Source organism: Cotesia glomerata, linkage group LG2 (genome assembly GCF_020080835.1).
Source record: "Cotesia glomerata isolate CgM1 linkage group LG2, MPM_Cglom_v2.3, whole genome shotgun sequence".
Taxonomy (NCBI): Eukaryota; Metazoa; Arthropoda; class Insecta; order Hymenoptera; family Braconidae; genus Cotesia; species Cotesia glomerata.
The window spans coordinates 20,128,120-20,152,185 of NC_058159.1; the positions used below are offsets into that span (position 1 = coordinate 20,128,120).

At 31.2% G+C, this 24,066-nt stretch overlaps 3 protein-coding genes across 5 annotated transcripts in view; all 3 read right to left on the reverse strand.

The window, feature by feature from the left end:
• LOC123259731 (myotubularin-related protein 14) overlaps window positions 1–18,490 on the reverse strand; it is a 38,363-nt gene extending 19,873 nt beyond the window's left edge. The window contains exon 1 of one of the 3 annotated variants that reach the window (XM_044720395.1): window positions 17,964–18,483. The gene's annotated coding sequence lies outside the window, so the exon portion shown is untranslated. Of the gene's footprint in view, window positions 1–17,963 lie in introns of all 3 variants that reach the window. The other 2 variants (XM_044720394.1, XM_044720396.1) reach the window with 2 other exon arrangements.
• The window catches only part of LOC123259742, a 418,255-nt gene continuing 400,906 nt past the window's right edge, over window positions 6,718–24,066 (reverse strand). The window contains exons 2-6 of the mRNA XM_044720419.1: window positions 9,086–9,344; window positions 8,723–8,967; window positions 8,466–8,642; window positions 7,879–8,387; window positions 6,718–7,804 (exon numbers count right to left, since the gene is read on the reverse strand). Coding sequence (XP_044576354.1) covers window positions 7,458–7,804; window positions 7,879–8,387; window positions 8,466–8,509 — 900 coding nt within the window. The 5' untranslated portion in view covers window positions 8,510–8,642; window positions 8,723–8,967; window positions 9,086–9,344 and the 3' untranslated portion in view covers window positions 6,718–7,457. The remainder of the gene's footprint in view (window positions 7,805–7,878; window positions 8,388–8,465; window positions 8,643–8,722; window positions 8,968–9,085; window positions 9,345–24,066) is intronic.
• LOC123259061 lies at window positions 23,029–23,610 on the reverse strand. The gene has a single exon (XM_044719327.1). The coding sequence runs from the start codon at window positions 23,608–23,610 to the stop codon at window positions 23,029–23,031; it is 582 nt and encodes a 193-aa protein (XP_044575262.1).

Here is a 24,066-nt window from a genome sequence, read left to right on the forward strand (position 1 = left end):
ATTCATTTGACTATGGGCGAAAAATGTAGAGGGATCCTTCCTCTTTAAAAGCTCTTACAGCTTATTTTCAATTTATGAGCTATCTCGCCAGTAAAAAGTTGTATATTCGATTTTTGCTCAAAAGTCGTGGTTTTTTGATTTTTTCTCCTAAACTATTGATCTGACACCAAAATTGCAGAGGACCTTTTTTTGTAAAGAATTTAATTTTCTACAAGATAGATTGATAGCTGAACTCTTTCAATGGATTGCCTCTGAGATAAATTTAATTAATTACAAGAAAACAATAAATGACACTATTTTATCGTAATTTTTATACTTTTTAATTAATTAATAAAACAACAATTGAAAAAAAAATTATAATATGGTATATTTTTATAATCAACAATTTTAATATCGTTATAATGCCAAATTTTTAAAATTTTGAATCATCTTACAAATATTCTAATAAATATAGTTGTTCCATAGAATATATCTAAAAAATATAGTCATACATAGCTCCGGCACACAAAAAAAAGTGGTGTGTACTTTGGACTGGACCTACCTACCGAAATAAATATTTACCCACTGAATCCGAATTTCAAGTCGTTTGACTCGGTCACCCTCCAATTTTGAGCATAATGCAAAAAAACCCCAAAAAATTGCAGAAAACTGCAGTCACAACAATGAAAAAATTTTTGTGAACCCGGATCAAATATGATTTTTGTGTATTTCAATTTACTGAATCTAAATCTGAACAAAATTGATCAAAAAAGAATAATATTATATAAAAACCAACATGACACGATTTATTCCAAAGACATCGGTGATTTTATCACAAATTTTGTTCTCTTTCTTATTGACCGCTTTTTTCCATTTTTTCTTAACTTCTAAACTAATACTAAAATCGAAAAATGACATAGTAGCAAGTTTTTCTGTCAGATACTATAAATGTCGCTAAAATGTTGATACAGTAGCATTGGAAATTTTTTTATTAATATTTTTATAATTAATTAAGTTTTTCAAGAAATCTAAGTCTTGCGCTGGAGCGCTTATCGGACAAAAAGCTTTAAACCACGCTTTTACACAAATAGTACTTGTGTACCCCCCCCCCCTACTTATCTCATTTGAAAGTAATTTATTTCCTTAAAAATATATAAATTTATAACGATAAATGCCTAACATTGCTTATTTTGATTTTTTGTTTAATTTTCATGACCAGTCAATATATGAATTTTTTACTTTAAAAAATGGAACCAGGCATGATTTTGTAGGAAATTTAATGCCCTTCAAGAATCCGCCGTCAAAAAATTTTTATCTTAAGTGGTTCAAAAGTTATATTATTTTTAATAAAAAATATTTTTTTACGTGTTATTTACATGGGAAACTTTGAATTCTCACCGACACCTTTCAAAATTAAGCTAAAAATATATATAAATATATATATTAGGGTGATCCAAAAAAAAAAAAAATTTTTTTTTTTCCAAACAGGCTCAAAAGTTTCGTTTAGGTGTAAAAAAATTACTATGAAAAGATGAGCTCTTAATATTAATATTAAGATTGTCCTCATCGTATTTTTTTAATTCCCATAAGAATAACATGGGAAAAATTTTTTTTGCTTCTTCTGATTTTTGTACCGTTCAAACGACTGATTGACTTATGAATCACTGTTTCAATTTATAGAGAATTGAACGCTCTACAAAAAAGGTCTGATAACATTTTTTGATTTGTTCACGCGTTCAAAAGTTATTCAAGATCATAGTTCAATTTTTCAAAAATTTGATCGAATTTTATAAATTACACCTAAACTGTTGGTTTCAGTGTCAAAATACAAATCAAATTTTTTGTCAAATATAAATTAGACTTCTGATACATGTGGTCATCGGAAAAAATAGACTAAAAAAAAAAAATAATAATAATAATAATAATAGTATTTATTCCATTGCTATAAGATGGAAAATAAATAAATAAATAACTTTAAAAAAATTTTTGTAATTTCAGATACAAATGGCCAATTTGTTCTTTTAAATTTTCAGTCGATAAACACTATTATTTTCTTGCTCCGTCGATAAAAAAATTATTTCCCAATAGATGGAGCTCAGAGCTTCAGAGCTATGTTATTATTATGATAAACATACTGAACTATAAATTTTCGTCCTTAGCATTTTTATTTTAACAAAGTCAGAGTTATTTGCAGTTATTATTATCTATTACATGATATTAATTTAAAAAATTATTTGAGCTTAATTTCAAGTTGACCATGGATTACTTGAGTCGTATTGTGAGTGATCCAATTGAAAATTTTAGTGGACGCAAACTTCCTAGTTTGGTAGAGGTTATGTCGGTACTTCTCTACCAGAAAAAAGTTTTAAAATTTCAACATAAACACAGTATCAATTTGACAATAACGAAAGTTCAAGAAAAGTGGTCCGAAGCTGGTATTCCAACATGTGGCGAGCAATTTGCGCGAAAAAAACTTTCAAATTTATTAAATGAAGTCAAAAAGATACAGAAGAATTGTAAGCGCAAAAAATCAGTAGCACAAAAGAAGAAAGAATCAAATTTTTTTCAAAAATTAAAAAATTTATTTGATATCGCCAAACTGAACGTCGATAAATACATTGATGAAGAGAAAAAGTTGTTCTTGGCCGGGCAAAGATAAAAAAATCGATTCGGATTTATTGATAATAACACTGTAACAACAAGAAGATCAAAATCAAGATATAATGGTTGTAGATTCAGCTGGTAAGTTCATATTACAATTTATATTTACATTGATAGAAGAATTTCTTAGTATTTAAAAAGATTTCTTTGTATTTAAGAAATCATTTCTTAAACATCATTTCTTTGTATTTAAAAAATATTTATTAGTATTTAAGAATTATTTCTTAAATACTAAGAAATATTTTTTAAATGCTAAGAAAAGATGTTTAAGAAATAATTTTTTAAATGCAAAGAAATCATCTTAAATGCTAAGAAATCTTTCTTAATCAGTATACTTTCTCAATCAACTATAACTATCTGTTTTATATAAAAAAACTTTTGCTATTTAGATGCAGATGAACCTGCTGTTGATATGATGCTTGTTACCCAAAAATCCGCAGTATTACTATCTGGTTTATCAGCAACAACATCTAGTCAGACATCAAATGTTGTATCTGACTTTGAAAATCAGCTAAGTCAACAGTGTCAACCAAACAAAATTGATGTGATGACACCCGAATTATGTGCAGCACTAGATCGAGCAAAAGTAACAAATAGGAATGCTACTTTTATTTTAGCTGCTGCTTTTAAGAGTGTAGGAATCGATCTTTCTACTCTTAATTTAAGCTACGGTACAATTTATCGAGCGCGCATCAAACGTAGATCAAACATTGCGCAAGATTTGAAAGAAGAATTCCGTTCTGATGATCGTTATGTTGTCCACTGGGACGGTAAAATTTTACCCGATATAGCTGATTCACAAGCTTTTCAACAAGCTTTAGCTGTTATTTCGACGTTGAATCAATGGAACATTGCTCCTTACGTAAAAGCAATGTATTTCGATACTGCAGCTGTCAACACAGGTAAACTTTATTTAATAATTACAAGTACTCATGTCATTATTATATTTGATTTTTACTGCATGACTTCAGCGTGAGCGTAGGTACGCTCTCCTCTCACCTTAAAATCAAGATCTCATGTTTTTATATATTTTTATCTGTTCTTGTTGTAGGCGTTTATAAAGGTACATGTGTTCAAATTGAAAAAGCATTGGGGAGAAAATTGGTGTGGCTTCCTTGTCGTCATCATGTATTGGAAATTGTTTTACGAGGAGTTTTTGAAGTTTTTTGGACCACTACATCTGGTCCTAACATGCCGATTTTCCTTCGTTTTAAAAAAGGATGGGATGACATTGATCAAACCAAATATAAAAGTGGAATAGAGGATGAAACTGTGGCAAGCGCTTTAAATGAAGATAAGATGAAAATTATTAATTTCATTAATGATTGCTTACAGGTAAAAATTGTTCATTATATTTCCTTGATACAATCAAAACTAATACGTTCAACTTATGTTTATTAATTTGGTTTTTTAGATGTCTCAGCCTCGAGATGATTACCGGGAGCTTTTGTTATTATCTTTAGTTTTTCTTGGTAGTTGTTCAACCGATACGTAGACTTTCAAACGTACTGGTGCTATGCATCATGCGCGATGGATGTCAAAAGCCATCTATAGTTTGAAAATGTTTATTTTTCGGGATCAATTTCATCTTTCCCCTCGTAAAATAAAAAGTTTACGTCAAGTGTGTATCTTCGTAATTTTATTTTACATTGAAGCTTGGTACACGGCAACATCTGCTATTCTAGCACCTTACAAAGATCTAGAGTTGATGAAAAATTTGATTTTAAATAAAAAAAATTGACTCGGTGGTGTCACAAGAAGCTTGCAGAAAGATGAAGGAACATTTGTGGTATTTAAATGACGAGTTGGCCACAATCTCATTATTTGATGACAATGTTCCGATCTATATTAAAAAGAAAATGCTTTATGCCATTAACACTCGAGAGGGCTCTACATTAATGGAGCAGCGATATCATGTAGAGGATGTAAATTTAAAATCGTTATTAGATAACGATTTAAGCGACTTTGTTTCGAAAAACTCATTAGAGCTATTTAAAAAATTTGATTTACCCTCTGATTTCATAGAAGAAGATATTTCTACATGGCCCAATGATGATAGCTACAAAACATGTCTGGAATTTTTCAAAACTTTGAAAGTAACGAACGACGTTGCTGAACGGGGTGTTGCATTAATTGAAGAATATAACTGCTGCCCAACTAAAGATGAAGAACACTTGCAGTATTTATTGCAGGTTGTTCGGGGCCATCGACAACGTTTTCCAAATTGTTATAAAAAATCACTTCAATCATAAATATTTAATATAAATAGATAAGCAATTTTTTAAGCAAAACTTATTAATAAAATGAATGTGAACATAATAATAGAATAAAATTGTTTATTTTTTGATTTATTGCAAAAAAATTCCTTAAAAGCATCATATTTATTTGATTGAATAAAAAAAAATTATTGGTCAACATTTATCAGAAGTCTAATTTATGTTTGACAAAAAATTTGATTTGTATTTTGACACGGAAACCAACAATTTCGGTGTAATTTATAAAATTCGATCAAATTTTTGAAAAATTGAACGCGTGGACAAATCAAAAAATGTTATGAGACCTTTTTTGTAGAGCGTTCAATTCTCTATAAATATTGGAACAGCGATTTATCAGTCAACCAGTCGTTTGAACGGTACAAAAACCAGAAGAAGCAAAAAAAATTTTTCCCATGTTATTCTTATGGGAATTAAAAAAATGCGATGAGGACAATCTTAATATTAATATTAAGGGCTCATCTTTTCACAGAAATTTTTTTACACCTAAAAGAAACTTTTGAGCCTGTTTGGAAAAAAAAAATTTTTTTTTTTAATCACCCTAATATATATATATATTAGGGTGATTACAGTCCAAAATTTTTTTCTTAATTTTTAAATTTATAACAAAATTTTTTTTAATTTCCGAAAATCATAAGTAATCATATCGGTTACTTGGATTTTTTAATTTTTTTATTTTATATATTTTTGTAAAGAAAAAAACAAATTTTTTTTTCTTAATAGTCTTATGAACGTGGATTTGGCGCGATTTTTTTACAGTGAAACTGTTTTTGTTCGGATTTTAGTATTTTTTGTAATTATAATGAAAATTTACAATTGATAACAACTTAAATCTCGTGTTGACTGCATTTTTTACTGCAAACTATCCCCTCGAAGCTACAGTTTATGTAGATGTAATTCTAGTGCACTTTGGCGGCCGTAAATGTAAGCTGTGAATTACTTTTTTTAACTGTAGTTGCGTATCTATAGGAGGATTACTATGCATTCTCGAATTATTTAGTCTGTGGCAGATCACTTTGCCCATCGAAAAAAAGTCAGGATCGAAATTTTTGCGTTGCTATAGTTTGTGCTGATTAAATTTAATAATTTCAAGTAGATTAATTGTTATAAGATAATATAATTAATTAATAACAGTCAAATAAAGTATGAATTACTGTTATAATATACAATTTAGGAAAAAAAAGTACCGTAGAATTAAATAAAATTTTGCAACCTCAAAATACCGTTCTGCTTACAGTAAACACAGTCGGTAGTCTGGCGCTCCGTTTACAGCAGATTTGAACGGAACTTGGCGCCAGATTCTACCGAATCTGTGGATATATATATATATATATATATATGGGTCATTCCACCAAATAAGAACATTTTTACGGGGCGACCCTCGCGGATTATGTTTAAAATTTATGGAGGTGTTCTCTATCATAAGACAAAAATTCCCTGAGAGTTTTAGCTCTTAATACGCAGCGGTCTTGAAGTTATGATTTTTTGAAATTTTGGAAAAAATTTTTTTTCAACTTTTTCGTCAATTTTCCTAATATGAAAAACATTTTTAAACAAAATAGACAAACATTGTATTTTGTAGGAAAAATTCTCAGCTTTTGAATGAAAATATTTATTTTTTCATAAACTCATCAGAAAACCCTTAAAAATCAAATTAAAGTGGAAAAATTGATTTTTTTCTGTGTGCAGCCCAAAATTCTTCAAATTTGAATTTTTTTCTGAAAACTGAGAGTTTTTTACACAAAATATTGCGTTTTGCCGATGTGCATATTTTTTGTTTCGTCACAATTAAATTAAACGCAAATTCATTATAATTAAAATACTTTTATTTTTGAACTTTTTTGAGATGTGGACACAGTTTTAATGAAAGCATAACCAATTTCATCTTTTAAAGGCACAAAAGTGTGTAATGACTGTGTACCTTTCACCGTTTTCGATTGAGAATATCGTACGTCTAACACATTTTTTTTTATTAAATAATCGTCATTAGCTATAAAAGTAAAGTCAACGCTTGTAAAATTTTCCGTTCCCCAGGAAAACAAATCTTGTGGTTTCAGTATATGCTCTTTATTGTTCATTTGTAATGAAGCTCTAGCAGCATATCGTTTTAATGAACCCGCAAGACCATCGTATGATCCTTTGCCATGGGCAGTTGCAAAAAAATGCCACTCAGCGTTGATTTCGAAGTCAGCATAATAATAACATAATTTTGTAAATGCTTTCTTGTTTTTGAATTGTTGTGGAGCTCCATCAGAGAAGTAAAAAATCGTATTGATGACAGCAAACTTCTTTCTAAGAAAGGCAATCAATTGCTCTTGAAATAAATAAATTAAAACTGTGTCGTGCTTAAGACAATCTGAAATACCAACAAAGCTCAAATGCTTAATAGTATCATTTTCGTTATAATAAATCACCATTGGAAATATAGTAGCTTGATCATTGTTCCAATGAAAGCCTTGAGCTGCTTCCTGCACAACGAATGCATAATTTTCCGAAAAGTCAAATACTACGGCGAATTCCCCGCTCTTTAAATTTAGTTTTGTATCAGAAAAAAATCGACTGTGTTTTCGCAATAAAATCATGTTTCAAAAGCTTATCAAGTTGCGTCACTAAAGTCTCGATGAAGTCTTCGGAATCTGAAGTAACATTCACAATAGTACAACGGTCTGTTGATGTCCACATTTTATATTGGATTTCATTAACATCAGATTCATTAAACGACACACGAAAATAATCAGCGATTTCTTCACTATTTGGACAACTATTGCACATTCTGGAAAAGCACGATTCTTTTGGATTGTTACAAACTAATTTATTTAATAAATTTTTGTAAATTGGCTGAGATTCTACAACCCAATCGGTGTTTTTCGCAAATTTTGGAAAATTACATCCTAAATGGAATAAATGTAATAAGATTAATAACTAGTTTTAGTACAATTATAGAGAATGTCAAATACACAAGTACCTTCTAACATCAATTTTACATTTTGATGAATAGTACAAACACATACGACATGTGTACCACTACTTCCAGCAAGAATACAATAAGTAGGCCTCAAACTAGCGAATTTAGAAAATCCGATTGCCACTGAATTATATTGCGCTTTGAAGCTTTGGTACAATTCTTTTAAATTACAAAGAGTCAACTTTTTTTGTACCCTAGTTCGATTTCCATCACAATCCTTCACAGATTTAAAATCTTTCATGCTCGCTAATTGTTTTGAGTTTTCTTCGCTTTCATAAAAATCAATGACAAGTTTTTTTACATCTAACTTAAGCGGCTGATTGCCTGGAACTTTTGTGGGATTCAAAGTATTAGTAGTCATTTCACCAGAGTCAAAATCAACATTCTCAGATTCACTGATATCATTTTTAAGATTCAGTACCATTTTTCGAGAACAGTTAAATTCAGATGCTATACGACTGACTTCCCAACTGTCGGGTAAAATTGAAAGCAGCTTCTTTTTTATTGATCTGTAAAGCAAACGATCGATCGTATTAATATGAAAAAATGAAGATATTTTAAAATGATCGATTGTTAAAAAAATTTACTTGTCACTTTCAGCGTTATATAATTTCTTCAGTTTAGCTATCATGGAGCAATGATCTTGATTAATCTTTCCGTAGGTAGATTCAGGTACTATTCCAAATTGTGATTGGAACTTATTCTCTAGGGCAGCATAGCTCTCATCAAGTTTTTTTACTCCATAATTTTTTTCAGAATATAACCTTAAATTAAACGCATAGAAAAATAATTAAGTAAGTTTTCACTCAGTAAATGAAAAACTTAATCAATAGAAAATTTTTACCTGTCTTTTTCAATAAGAGGAATTTTCAAAAATCGCTCTAAAGAATGATCATTGTAATCACATAGATTGTCGCTAAAATTACTGACAGTTCGAGATAAACTGCTTCCTTGAGTACAAATTTCAGCTGATATACTCAGACTTTCATCACTAATTTGACTTGAAATAATTTCCTCTTCCTCTGAGGTCACGAAATTTCCAACGATCTTCGTCGGGAAATTTTCTTAAATCTTTAACTCCTTTTTTATCTAAAAGTTTCGTTTAATTAGATGTCAAAAGTCAATATTAAACACAAGGCCATTAATTTAATTGGTTCTACGTAGAAGTTATACATAAGAGGTCAAGTGCACTGTATTAGTTACTTACGTGACTCATTGAATGGATTACAACAATTTACTGACCGTATACGTTTACTCATGGCGATGAAATATCAAAGTAACGCAATAATTATTACTTAAAAACTTGAGCAATTATATTTTTGTCAAGAACAAACGATCCGAAAAGAAATCGCTCAAGAAAGAATCACAAAATGAAAGTAAATAAAGGGAGTTGTGAGCGCCATCTGCATGATAAGTGACGAAGTATAGACTCATCTTTTAAGCAGGTGGTTCAAAATTTCTGAGTACTATAATTTTAGTATTGAAGAGAAAATTATATTACTATTCTGAATTATATTACTGCATAGTGAATCTAACATTTAATTTAATTGTGACGAAACAAAAAATATGCACATCGGCAAAACGCTATATTTTGTGTAAAAAACTCTCAGCTTTCAGAAAAAAAATTCAAGTTTGAAGAATTTTGGGCTGCACACCGAAAAAAATCAATTTTTCCACTTTAATTTGATTTTTAAGGGTCTTCTGATGAGTTTATGAAACAATACATATTTCATTCAAAAGCTGAGAATTTTTCCTACAAAATACAATGTTTGTCAATTTTGTTTAAAAATGTTTTTCATATCAGAAAAATTGACGAAAAAGTTGAAAAAAAATTTTTTCCAAAATTTCAAAAAATCATAACTTCAAGACCGCTGCGTATTAAGAGCTAAAACTCTCAGGGAATTTTCGTCTTATGATAGAGAACACCTCCATAAATTTTAAACATAATCCGCGAGGGTCGCCCCGTAAAAATGTTCTTATTTGGTGGAATAACCCATATATATAAATATATATATATATATATATATATATATATATATATATATATACATATCTATACACTGATAAAAAAATTGACTTGACTCAAGAGCCAAACTCTTGAACCAAGAATTCCATTTTGAAGAAAATGATTTTCTTGAGTCAAGAGAATAAATTCTTGAGCTAAGAAATTATTCTTGGTCTAAGAAAATTTTCTTGAGTCAAGAATTTATTCTCTTGACTCAAGAAAATCATTTTCTTCAAAATGGATTTCTTGGTTCAAGAGTTTGGCTCTTGAGTCAAGTTAATTTTTTATCAGTGTATATATATATATATATATATATATATATATATATATATATATATATATATATATATATATATATATATATATTAACATTCTTTTTTAAATTGCTAATTTTACAAATGAATTTATTTGGATGATTTTTTTTTATTTACAGTTGACTGCGTTTTCCTTTCTAATATTTTACTGTACTTTTATTCTTTACTTTAGGCATGATTTACGTTTCTAACATTACAATATTATCATTTTTAACGTTTAGCTTATTTTGCAAAAGGAAAAATTTAAGATTTTCCAATTTTTTAGTTTGTAAACCGCCAAATTTAGAGATGACAATAAATCTCGAAACATAAAAACTGACTCAATACAAATTAATGAACACAATTGTACATGTATACTCAGCCAATACTAAAATTGAAATTCATTAAAATTGGACGATTCTAAACCTGGACATTCGTGAAATCAGTCGTTTCTAATCTTGGAAATTCGTGAAATAAACCGTTTCTAAACTTTGATTATTTCAACGTAATCTTATTAAATTAAAGCTTACAAAACGATGGTTCAAACATAATTATTAAATGTTTTATTACTCTGTTACCACAATCATTGTGTAATTTTCAACTTCCCGCTAAGAAAATCGAAGATTTTCAAAAATCGGGAAGTTATTGTTTTCACCCCGTTTTACGAAAAGTGTTTTTCCGGAATTACTCAAAAATTTTTCGTTCTATCAATTTAAACTTAAAGATTCTTTATGAAGCTTAAAAAACTGCGTCGAATGCCACCAACCGCGTGGAAATCGGTTCATTCATTCAAAAGTTATTGCGATTTGAAAATTCATAAAATAGTGTTTTATTAAACTTCTATCAAACTTTTGAGCTCGGAGAGCTCAAAATAACACACTAATTTTTAAGTTATTCCGTTATTATTAAGTTATTATTAAGTTTTCCTAATTTTTTTTTTTATTTTTCATTGAAATTATGTACATTTAAATATAGATTAATAATTAGTGCTGTACAATTTGGCTGACTTAACCGGCCAGAAATTTTAACCAGATTAATGAGTTCATCGGCCAGCTGGTTAATTCAAATTAACCGGTTAAACCGATTAACTAGTTAACCGGTTGAATTAGTTAACCGGTTAAATTGTAAATTTACATTTTCGATTATATAAATAATAAATTATTATTAAATCTAATATTTTTAACATATTTACACTTATATTCATTTATTTTATGTTTTAATTTAAGATAATTATTTATTATGGATATTTATATAACTGAATGATAATTTTTTTGTTATTCAACATAATATTATGGGCAGAGGTGGGCACGTAAAATACTATACGTATAATACATAGTTTTATACATGTATAATACTTGGTAGATTACCTTCTGAGTTTTCTTCATGACGTATTTTACGTTCAGTGTTTTAACGCCACCTGTTGACGGAAAATGAATTCGATCATCATAAATCGTAAATAAATAACAAATTTTTGACAACCAGCTATCAGATATTAATAATTAACTTTCATTTTGTTAATAAAATAGTTGAATAAAGTTAAATAAATAAAATGGAACGAGATGGTCGTCCAAAGCACAACTATTGGGGAGAAGGAGGTTTTAAAAGCATTCGATAATCCCGGTTAAGCCAAATGTCGATCCGAGGTATGAGGCGGTGCGTCCACCTACCCTTCTCTGTAGCATTCCATTGTAGTTGCCATCGGCCTATGCTGTTCTGCCATTCTTCAATTCTAAGTTCTTCAGGGCTCAGTGCAGTTGACCTTTTTCGTTGGTAAAGGACTCGTCTTTCCTCTGCTAGAATTCTAAGAGGTAGTGTTCCGGCAATGACGCACACTGCTTCTCCTGATATAGTGCGGAAGGCACTAGCTACTTGTAGGGCACTCAGTCGATATACTGGTTCAGCTTTTCTCCATGATTCTTGGGTTTCCAGTGCATCAACCCAAATTGATATTCCGTAAGTGAGCACTAATGTGACTACTGATGACAATAGTAGCCTCCTGCTCTGCATTGGGCCTCCGATGTTAGGCATCAGCCGTGCGAGACTAGCCCTCACTACTGACGCTTTGGCACTGACATGTTCCACCTGCTGCTTGAAATTGAGTCGGGCATCCAGCATCACTCCCAGATAACGGATAAATGGTTGTGATGTGATTTCTTGTTCTCCGACTCTCAACTTGATAGTTTCTACCGTTTTTCTACTGGTGATGAGCACTGCCTCGGTTTTATGCTTGGCTAGTTGCAAGTTTACCATGTCCATCTACAAATTGACTCGTCTGAATGTAATATCAAATGCCATTTCTATCTCTTCGAGGTGCTTTGCGACGATCACGACAGCTACGTCATCCGCATATGCTACAAGTTTGACTCCCGTAGGCAATGCTATTCTCAGGAGGCCATCATACATGATGTTCCATAGCAGAGGACCTAAGACTGATCCCTGTGGCACTTCTCCGGTGATTTCGTACACTTCCGTAGCGTTTTTCGTGTCATATTTCAGGACCCTATTCGTGAAATAGCTCGCTACCATTCTGCGAAGGTATCCTGGTACGTTTTTTTCTTCTAGAGCCCGCATAACGCAGTCCCAGTTAGCGGAGTTGAAGGCATTCTTGATGTCCAGAGCAGCCACCAAGCAGTATTTCTTCTTTCCACCCTTCCATCTCATTCCGGCGATTGCATCCTTGGCTGTATCAACAACCAATTTGATCGCATCCAGAGTTGACCGTCCTTTTCGGAAACCAAACTGGTTCTCTGCCAGGAGTGGATCCACTACAGCCTCTATTCTCTGATGAATTATGCGCTCGAATATCTTGCCGGCCGTGTCTAACATGCAGAGTGGTCGGTAGGATAACGGTTCTTCCGGCGGCTTTACCCCTTCGGAAGTAACACTAGCCGTTGCTGTTTTCACTTCTGCAAATTCAATTGATGCATTTTTTCGAAAGTTAGAGTGTTTTCAGAGTTTTCAGGGTTTCATACATGACGGACAGAAAAATTTTTCGACCTATTTTGATGTTTTTTTCCGTTTCTAGTGCACTAAATCAATTTTTGAAAAGTGTCAAATTAATCTCCATTAAATTATCTTGACAAAAGTATGCAAAATATCTTGATTCCGTGAACTAACAAGACTATAATAATGAAAATAGTTGCGGAAATGAGGTGAAAAAAAATTTTTGATCGTAAAGCACTCTCTGATGCTTCGCATCATGAGTCGTGCAAAAAATAGCAAAAGAAAAATTTTTAAATCCTTAATGAAGAATGAATAAATCCATCACATATATTAAATTTCTTCAAAAATTGTTTCATCAACAACTGAATTTTTCGATTTTGATAGTCAAAAATACGTGAAGCCTCATTTTATAGGTAAATATATTCAATATTACAACTAGATTGGAGTGGTGACGCTTCAAATAAACTTAGCTCATGAATCGGCTGATTTTTCGAATTTCCAAGTTTAGAAACGGCTGATTTTATGAATGTCTACCCGGGAAAAAATGACCAGACCTGACCATGCCTGTTCATGTATGATCAAGCCTGAAATTAGACCTGATCAGGCCTGAAATTATACATGATCATGCCTGTTTATGTCTGAAGGGTTAAATACGCTCAGGTCTGATCATGTCTGATCAGGCCTGTTCATGTCTGGAGCGTGAAATACGCTCAGGCCTGTTCATGTTTGAAGCATTAAATATGCTCAGGCCTGTTCATGCCTAGAAAAGTTAATTAAATTTACCCTACGGTAGATTTTTAATAATAATCAAAATACTTTTATTTGTTGAATAGTAAAATATACCGTTTATTGATAATTTACAAATTTATTAATCGAAATTAATGTACATACACTGAACATATTCAAAAATTTTTTCTTAGCATATTTGGTCCTTAGCATGAACAGGCATGTCCAGATATGATCGGGCCTGAGCGTATTTAACGCTTCAGACATGAACAGGCATGAGCAGATCTAATTTCAGACCTGATCATACATGAACAGGCATGGTCAGGTCTGATCATTTTTTTCCGGGTAGATCTGATCAGATTTACATAGTCAAAGATGTGATAAAAATTTTTTCTTAGACGAAAAAAATTTTTTTGGTCATCACAAAATGTGCAAAATTATTTTTATCATTACGTTTAAATAATTTTGAAATAAAAAATTTGTTACATTTTCTATGGGATGTTTCGGTCTGCTCTGCTCCTGCCTAATATTAAAATCATTACTTATTTTATTATTTAAATAAATGTGATGTTATGATGAGATTCGGTTAAATAAACAAATTAGGACTATCAAAATATATCATAAAGTCAATTTTTATATTATATTTATGATAAACTTATTTGATACATAATGTACTTCATAGAACTGTTGTCACATAAGATAGCAGCACAGCAGGCAGGAACTTCAAGGCGCACGGATATCACCAAAGTTAAACAGCATTGAGTGTGGTTAGTAGTTGGATGGGTGACTGCTGGTGTTACAGCCGTACAATTATATGTAATCATTTTTTTTTATTTCAATTCATTATAGAGAATTGCGTATGACTCTATCAAGTATACTATATCCATAAAATTAAGCAAAATAATTAATTAAAAGTAACAATGGGCTTTCAGACCTGTCCATGTCTGATCAGGCCTGATCAGGCATGGTCATTTTTCATGTCTGATCAGGCCTGAAGACTCATGCCTTTTCATGTCTGATCATTTTCTCCCGGTATAGGTTTAGAATCTTCCAATTTGAATAAATTTCAATTTTAGTATCAGCTGGATTCAGGGGTTTAAGTTTTAAATGGGGTTAGGGGTAGTCAGAATTTTCAAAAAATCAATTATTTTTTTGTTGCATCTTCGTTATGTGTAATATCTTAAAAATATTCTCTGAAAATTTCAAGTCGATCCGATAATTAGTTTTTGAGTTATTCGACAAATAACAAAGAGAGCTCGGGTACTTCAAAGCGCTCGGGAGCAGATAGCTAGCGGATGCTTCAAGAAACCCCCTTTTAGGGTTCTATTGTCATCCATGAACTAAGACTTTGGTGTATGTAGTAGTACCTAAATTTATAAATAGCTAAATATATATAATTACAATTTTTAGGTAGTATAAGTGCTACAAATTATTTTTTTTTCGCCACGTCACTAGTATGCCTATGGCAGTTGCGGAGAGCAGTCGATAGTTGTGCGTTACTAAAATATATTATTTTTGAAGTTATTTATTATGGGACGTGATACGAGAAAAGTTTCGAGAGAAGTTCGAAAATCTGAAAATATCCGTAAGTCGTATTCAAAGAAACGAAAAAATATATTTAACCCAAAAACGGCGGAACGTGATGAAAGTGTTCGGAGTACATCATCTAAAAAACTGAAACAAAATACTGAAAACGATGTACCCGAAAGTTGCACCTCTGAATTTCGAATAATTAATTTTATTACGGTATTCACTGCCATTTCTGCTCTTGTGAAATGTAAGAAATGTGATGGAAACATTGAATTTCTAACAGCTAGTACACGTGGGCTGGGATTTAAAATTGTAGTTTCATGTAATAACTGTGACAGTAAATATATTCCTTCCTGCTCTTTCATTGGGCATTCTTATGAAATAAATAGACGCTTTATTTTTGTGATGAGAATACTAGGGATAGGATACGAAGGTTTGTGCAAGTTTTGTGGCCTGATGGACATGCCGTCTTTTTTAGATAAAGCTACGCATACAATATTATTGAAGCACATTTTAGATTGTGGTAAAACCGTTGCAGAAGCCTTGATGAAAAAAGCTGTGAATCAAGAAAAAGAAGCGACAAGTGAAAATGAAAATAAGAACGATTTGACTGTATCGGGAGATGGAACCTGGCAAAAACGGGGATTTACATCGTCATTTGGAGTTTCTTCTATAATTGGCTATTATACTGGAAAGATTCTTGATATAAACATTAAAAGTGCTTATTGTAAGCTATGTAAGTATTGGAAAAAGAAAAGAAATACGGTTGAGTTCGAGGAATGGTATGAATCGCATGAAAATGAGTGTAGTGCTAATCACAAGGGGTCTTCGGGGAAAATGGAGGTGGATGCGATGATTGAAATGTTTCAGCAGTCTGAAACAAAACATGGGGTTAAATTTACAAACTACATTGGCGATGGTGATTCGAAAACTTATTCTGGAATTATAAAAGCAGATCCTTACAAAAATACAACCATAAATAAAAAGGAATATATAGGCCATAATGAGAGCTTCAACCAACTAGTGTGGAAAATATGCCCAAAAACCGTGAATACTAGTTCTACTATCGTACAAATTGCTGCATACATAGCTACTTGTATATTTAATGAAGGTACAAATTCATTATTAATGATTATGGATACCCTAGGACTTAATTGTGGGTCTAATTCCCATCGGTATGCTGAAAAATTGGATGCTGCACGTGTGAAAGTGGCAGATCAGCGCGCCAACGACAACACTCGGAAAGGCAGAATGCTTCGTAGGCAACAGCAAATTGATGTTTTGAAAACTTCCACAATGGCTGAAGAACTATTATATGGCCCAGGAATAGATGACTCGATGTAAGTAATTTAATAATTCGTATTTCTGTACGTGAATCTAGTGTGAAACTTTAAACGCGTTTTTCTCAAAACTATGTTTTTTGAACTGGTGACAACTGTAACTCGAAAACCGCTTAGTAGATTTTAATAAAATTTATACAGCTTTTAGAATACATAATAAACTCGGGCCTGATCGAAGGATTTTTTTTTTTTTCAAAAATTTCGATTTTTTAAGACCAACTAACTGTTGATTTTTTCCCAAAAATCTAGACAAAAATTTCCTGAGGCCGCCATTTTGTTAATTTTTGAAAAAAAAAAATCCTTTGATCAGGCCCAGGATTATCTATTATAAAACTAATTTTTTTCATCCGATTGATTTTAGATGAATCTCCAAGGACTTATGATTGTCACCGCAAGGACCTTTTTTTGGAACTGGATCAACACAGACAGCTATAACTTTAGAAGTTAAATTTATTTTTTTTTGAAATTTTCGTGACTTCAAGTCAAAACATTGTATAATAATGCCATATTACTACTTTTGTAAAATAACATGATTTAATAGCAAAAAAAAAAATACTGAAAATTCTCATTTTTTCGTGCCTCTGACTACCCCTAACCCCTTAAAGTGGCAATATTTACGATTCTAAAAATTTTCAAAAGAATAATTTACTACAACCTCATTTTTCGTATGACGCTATTTTAGATGTTCAAACTTATCAATTATTTATTTTTTAATTTAGAATATTTTTAATAATTATTTATTTTAAATTCGGTAATTTTTAAACTGGTGATATTTTATTGAAGCTTTTTATTTTTTAATTACTGATTTTACGAATAAATTTATTTGCGAATTTATTTATTTTTAAATAACTGTTTGTTTATTTCACATATTTTATGATACATGAAAATTATTTTAGACATTATTCACGTTTCTCATACTTAAGAAATGTTATTTTTTACATTTAGCTTATTTTACAAATGGAAAAATTTAGGATTTTCAAGTTTTAGAGTTTAGAATCCTCCAAATTTAAGGTTAGAAACTGACTCAAATTAATGAACGCGATTGTATATTATATACATATATAATTTAAGAACTGCAGCTTTCTGAATACTTTTATTAATTTTATAAACTATCATAAAATATACACAAATACGTTAGAATTAATAATATGAATGTTATAATTTTCAGTTGATGTTATGACAATCAACTGCTTATTAATTCGAATAGATCATAAAAATAACAATTAAATATTGACACGAAAAACTTACCCTGACAGTTCAGAATAATTAGGATACTAAAGATAATCACATAGACATACTTTTATAGCTATCACCATGTTAAATAGGTAAAACATTTCCTTATATTTAATTATTGAATAAACTTGATGTAAATATATCAAATCACAACAAAAACGATTAAAACTTTTTCTTCAATAAATGTGCTCATAATTGATGTTAAGAAAATAAATATATAACACTTTAACTGTGTCTATCTAAGGACTAAGCTAAATAATACATAATTATAAAAAAAAACTGAAGAAAATTCACAATGATTATATTCGGAATGACGGTTATTTTATAGGAGAGGTGTGTTATTCTCGAAATTTTTCAGGAAATTTTATTAAACTATGATAAAGAAAAGAATAGTAACATAATTAATAAACAGTATAAATTTCGATATAAACAAAAAAAAATAAACATTTCGAGTTGTCGTCAATTTCTTTTTATACACATTTAACCTATTTTGACTGATTTTTACCAAGTCTGGTTGTTTTAACAAGGCTAATTTTCAATAATGCACATGAACATCAATAACATAGTGACATTTGACATAGCTGTGTTATGCTTCCATCTCTATGTTATGTGTTATGCTTCCCTCTAGTGGATGTTATTTTTATTTATTGAAAACTTTACTTACTGTAGTTCTTTCGCCCGGGAGTATTAAAATACTCGGTTTCAGCGCGGGAAAGGAATCATTTTAAATAAAAGAATTTTATTTAGACGTTATTCAATTTTGATCAAAATTATTTAGTTGGTTTCAATTTATTATTCAAGTTGACAAAATATTAAAAAGCTTCAAAATATGAAATTGAGGTTTACAATGACGTGATCTTAGCAATCTAAGATCTCGGTGAGAAGTGTCGTTACATAGTTTTTCCGAAGAGCTTCAAACTCCGTTCTTCTCCCACCATAACTTCCATACATACATCCACTCTAAGGAATACATAAGCACACACATTTTCTACTACATATAAATGATCCTTATATACTAACATGTATTTTCTCTAACATATATTTATTTCAGCCTATCGGCCTGAAAGTTAGACTTCACTAATATACACTTTTAGCAATACAGTCATTATGTTTATTTAACTATTTTTATTAATTTAACAGACCCTTTTAAAATCTATTTATAATAAAAATTAACTTATAATTAACTTGAAATTAAATTACAATAAAAATTATAATAAACTATAACATGAAAATATATATATTATATTGTTTATAATATGTTGGATTAATGTTTGAGTTTGACTAATTAATAACTTGAATTAAATATTATTTCTATTATTTTACAATCAGATTTTCTAATAAAATTATAAGTCAATTTAATTATTATCATGTATAAAAGAATAGACATTATCGTTTAATTATAAATTAAATAATAATTAAATAATGATTCAATAATAAATTAATAGTAAATTAATTAAATAATAATTATTAATTATAAATTAAATACGAGATAATAATTATTAATTATTTTAACTTAATTTTGCTTAACTACAATATTATATAAAGTTAGATTTTAACAGTAAATGTTATTTAACAATCTTATTTTTGTTTAGTTACATATGGTTTTTTATTATTCTTTGTTACTTTTAGAACAAGGGTTTATTGAGTTTCACACGTGTCTTTTACGACTTTTCCTCATAGGGTTTTAAATTCCATGTGGCGAGAAATAGTCCTTGAATTACTCAAGTACCTTTTATGGGTTCTGAAAATTCGGTTACAATGTCCTTTTGTACCGAAATATGTTTTTCCCTTATTTTATTTTCTTTTCTTTTGTAAATAAAACAGAATTAACCAAAAGATGTTTATTACAACTGGTAAGAGTAAAAGCATGAAATAAATGATTTGAATATTTACTTCGAATATAAAATTTAACTAATTTTAATCATTTAATATTTACTAATTTGAATATTTCGTTTGAATTCACGCTCTCATAATAGGCCTTTTAAGAGTATGCTCAGCGCAAGCGCGTCCGCCATGTTAAAAACGCGGCAATATGAAAGTTTCGGGCACTTTTTATAAAAATGGCTGGGCAACAAGCATTATCACCTTTAATATCAGTGCAATTAAATGAAAAATTAATTGAGGGAGCTTCGTTAGTGCATCCTACCGTAGAAGCCCACAACTGTGTTCAGTTACGACGATGGTTGAAGTGCCATGATCTCCCTCAAGAAGGAAATAAAGCCGAACTAGTTGAGAGGTTAGGATAGTAATAATTAAATAATAATGAGTAAAAGTAATTACAGAAAAAAAAATAATTCTTATTTCTATTTCTTTTAGGGTCAAAAACGCTCTGCGTAATTGTGTGCCAGTAGATCCAGCTCTTGATAAAGGAAAATGGTTGAAGCAGGAAGTTCAAAGAAAACAAAATCTTTCAAGCAGCTAGCACCAATTTGACTTTTCCAGATGTGTGGCAGAAATTTCCATCAAATGATTTACCAAAATCATTTAATGAAGCCTCTATCTATGATTATTTAATTTCATCTTGTATTGTAGAAAAATAAAATTATAATTCTAGTGATGAGGAAAATGAGTCAAATATATTAGATTATAGTACAGCTAAACCTTTGAAAAGAGGAAAGCTATATATTGACAGTAACCATGTTACAGATATTTTTGATTCGAAAACACCACAAAATATTTATTATCTGAAAAGTAAAATCAAAGCTTCCTATAAATTGAAAACAAGCTATGCTGTTCGTGCAATGATAAATGCTGAAAGTGGAAAAATTTTGCGAGGGACCTGTGAATGTAAAGCATCGAGTTTAGGACGTTGTGCACACGTTGCTGCTCTCCTGCATATTTTGTTGAAGCAATGTAAAGAAGCTACCAAAGAAAACGTTGCTTGTACTAGTCAGCTTTGTGTTTGGAATCAAGGGTCTAAGAAGAAAGAAGCTCATAAAGATGATTATCAGTATAACTTCAACAAAGTGGATAATAACAATAAAAAAAATTAGTAAAACGGTTCACCCTAAAGGCCATCCCTGCAACTTCCCGCTAATTCCATACCTGGGCGCTTAAAATTGTACTTATGATGTTTTTGATATTTTTGAGCTCAAAATATAATTTATGTGATATTTTGAGCTCGCTGAGCTCAAAGAGACAGTATTTATATGCATTTGAGCTCTTCGAGCTCAAAAGTCTGATAGAAGTTTCATAGAACACTACTTTTGGAATTTTCAAACCGCAATAACTTTTGAATGGATCCACCGATTTTCACGCGGTTGGCGGCATTCGACGCAGTTTTATCAGCCTTATAAAGAATTTTCAGGTTTTAATTGATCGAACCAAAAATTTCGGAGTAATTTCGAAAAAACACTTTTTTCGGTTTTCTTTCGTTCACGATATCTCTCGAACGAGTTAACCAATTTTGACCAGTTTGGTGGCGATCGACGTGGTTTTTCATTGTCTAGAACTGATTAGTTTTTGGAATCGATCGGTAGAGCCGTTTAAAGGTTATCCAAAAAAAACCACGTTTGAAAAAATTTTTTTTCTTAGTTTTTTTAAGATTTCTCAAAATCGACTGATCGGAATCGGTCCAAATTATACTCAAAATCTAAGTTTGGCCAAGCCCTTCCAAATGGCACCAACCGCGATAAAATCGGATGAGTCGTTCAAAAGTTACACACGCGGGACATGGGTGTTTTCGAGAGTATCTACACCGCTTTAAGCACGATGACTCTTCGGAGTGCCCGTCCTGCCCAGGAGCTGCTGAAGACGCGGAGCACGTCTTCTTTGTATGTCCTCGTTTCGATCCATAGCGTGAAGAACTGGAGAGGATCCTGAACCAGAGAATGCAACCAGATTCACTAGTAGAAGCAATGTTGTCATCAGAAGCTGCCTGGAACGCTACCAACACGTTTGCAACAGAAGTCCTTAAAGACTTGCGTTCCACCGAAAGAAAAAGAGCAAATAGCAGAAGATAGAAGGAAGATAGTTAACACCTTAGCCACCAGAAGGAAGAGCAGTAGCTAGATCCTCCCTTCACGAAGTAATGCCTGACGGCGGTTTCCATGAGGGATTAGAGGAAAGAAGGAAAAGGGGTTTAGGGTTTAGTGGGTAGGGGCGTTAGTGTCGAATTAGTATGACGCTGCGTCGAGTCGCCACATATCCAGGCCAAACAGCTATGCCTAGAATCCGTAAAAAGGATTCCCCCCCCTACAAAAAAAAAAAAAAAAACACACACACACACACACCGTGACAACCTCGCGGGAGTAGTCAGGGAAGCTTCCTATGACCTTCAAACGTCGAGATCTGATGAAAACTCGATTTTTGCAAAACGGGGTAAAAACAATAACTTCCCGATTTTTGAAAATCTTCGATTTTCTTAGCGGGAAGTTAAAAATAATAAGCAATCAAAAAATCATCAAATTAATCACATCAAATGTGTAAAACCGGACGTTCAGAAAACGTTAAATTTCGCACGTGACACAAATTTTACACGGGTCCAAAAAACGCCCAAGTATTTGGGAACTTGTGATTACTCCAAATTATAATGATTACGGGCTAAGCTTGCCTAGAAAAGGTATTTTACGTAGTCTGGTGTATCAATTAACTGCTTCCCTGCACAAAGATCAAAAAGTACCAATAGATATAACTGCTGGAATTCAATCAGATTGTGATAATTGGTGGAAGTATAGAAAAATATTAATTACGGCTTCTAAAATAAAATACCTGAGCTCGGAAAAAAGCAACAAGCAAATTTTTAATTGGCTTAAATACCACCTGTGGATTGATAAAAATTTTGACAATTTAGCTTTAAAATATGGTCGTGATAATGAAGAAGTAGCAAGAAGAAAGTATATAGTTGAAAAAAAATGTGAATTTTATTATATAAAAGTATATGTTTTATAATTATAACTATTGAGTGTATATTATTTACAATTTCAATTGGTATAAGAGTTACAGTTTTAATTTTATAATAAATCACAATTCAAAAACAGTATTTTCGCGACTTGCCGGATAACAATTTTTAATAAACCAAACTTATTTATTCTAAAAAATATCTTTTTTGACGTAAACTGCAATTTTCCAGGCCGGTTATTTAATCTATAATAATCGGTGGCTGGAAATTTACTAAGCATGCACACACGAAAAGAATTTGGGACATGGATGAACGTAAACTTAAAGGTAGAACTTTCTGAAACAGTCGAAATTGTTTAATTCTTCCAATAACATGTTCTATGTATATACGTTGTTTGGCGATCCGCTTTGTCTCCATTTCCTCTTGAGGTGATAAACATTTTCTTTCATTTAAAAATGGTGGTATATTTAAATGCGCTCGCTTCGATTCAACAATGTCATGAACGGTAAATCCTCTATCAGCCAACACTAAATCATCTGGCTCCAAAAAATCAGAAATATTTGATTTGATAAAAATTTCACGGTCTGAAATATTACCTTCGTATACATCGGATACAAAACATACACCTCCATTTGGAGTACATCCAATTAGTGCTTTATAAGTTGTTCGAGCTTTATAAGAAGAGTATAGATTTCCTTGATTTTCGAAGTTTGACGGCGACTGACATTGGAATTTTGTACAATCAACAATAACTCGTATATTTTTCAAGGATTTAAAAGTTTTTGGTAAAGTTTCTGCAAGCTTTTTCTTTGAAGGGAACATGAATGGCTTCAAATTGTATGTAAATTCATGATATAAATGTTGTATCCAAGATTTTATGGTTTTAGAAACTAAAGTTGTTGAAATTAGATAGCGCTCTAATAACAGGTAGCGCCACCTGCTGGATGCACTAGGTGCATCACATATGTCCAGCAAGGTCACTAGATTGCTCGTACTGCCGCCTTCTGGACTGAGGTGTGAGTTGTAGTCACGCGGAATCTATTTAAATTTATTGTTGTTTATTAATTCAGCTTTTGATAATGAAATCTGTTGGGTTAAGTTGAAGAAAAAGGAAAACTTTAGTTAGATGGACTGTTTTAAATGATAAACAATAATTAACGAAGAGCTTGATTTTATTCGGTGGTTTCAGCTACAGCAAGTGCTCAGTTAAAGTTCTCAGGGAGAAGTGTAGTTACAAAAGTATCGGCTCGAAGTCGGTGGTTCCCGGCTTCACTTCCC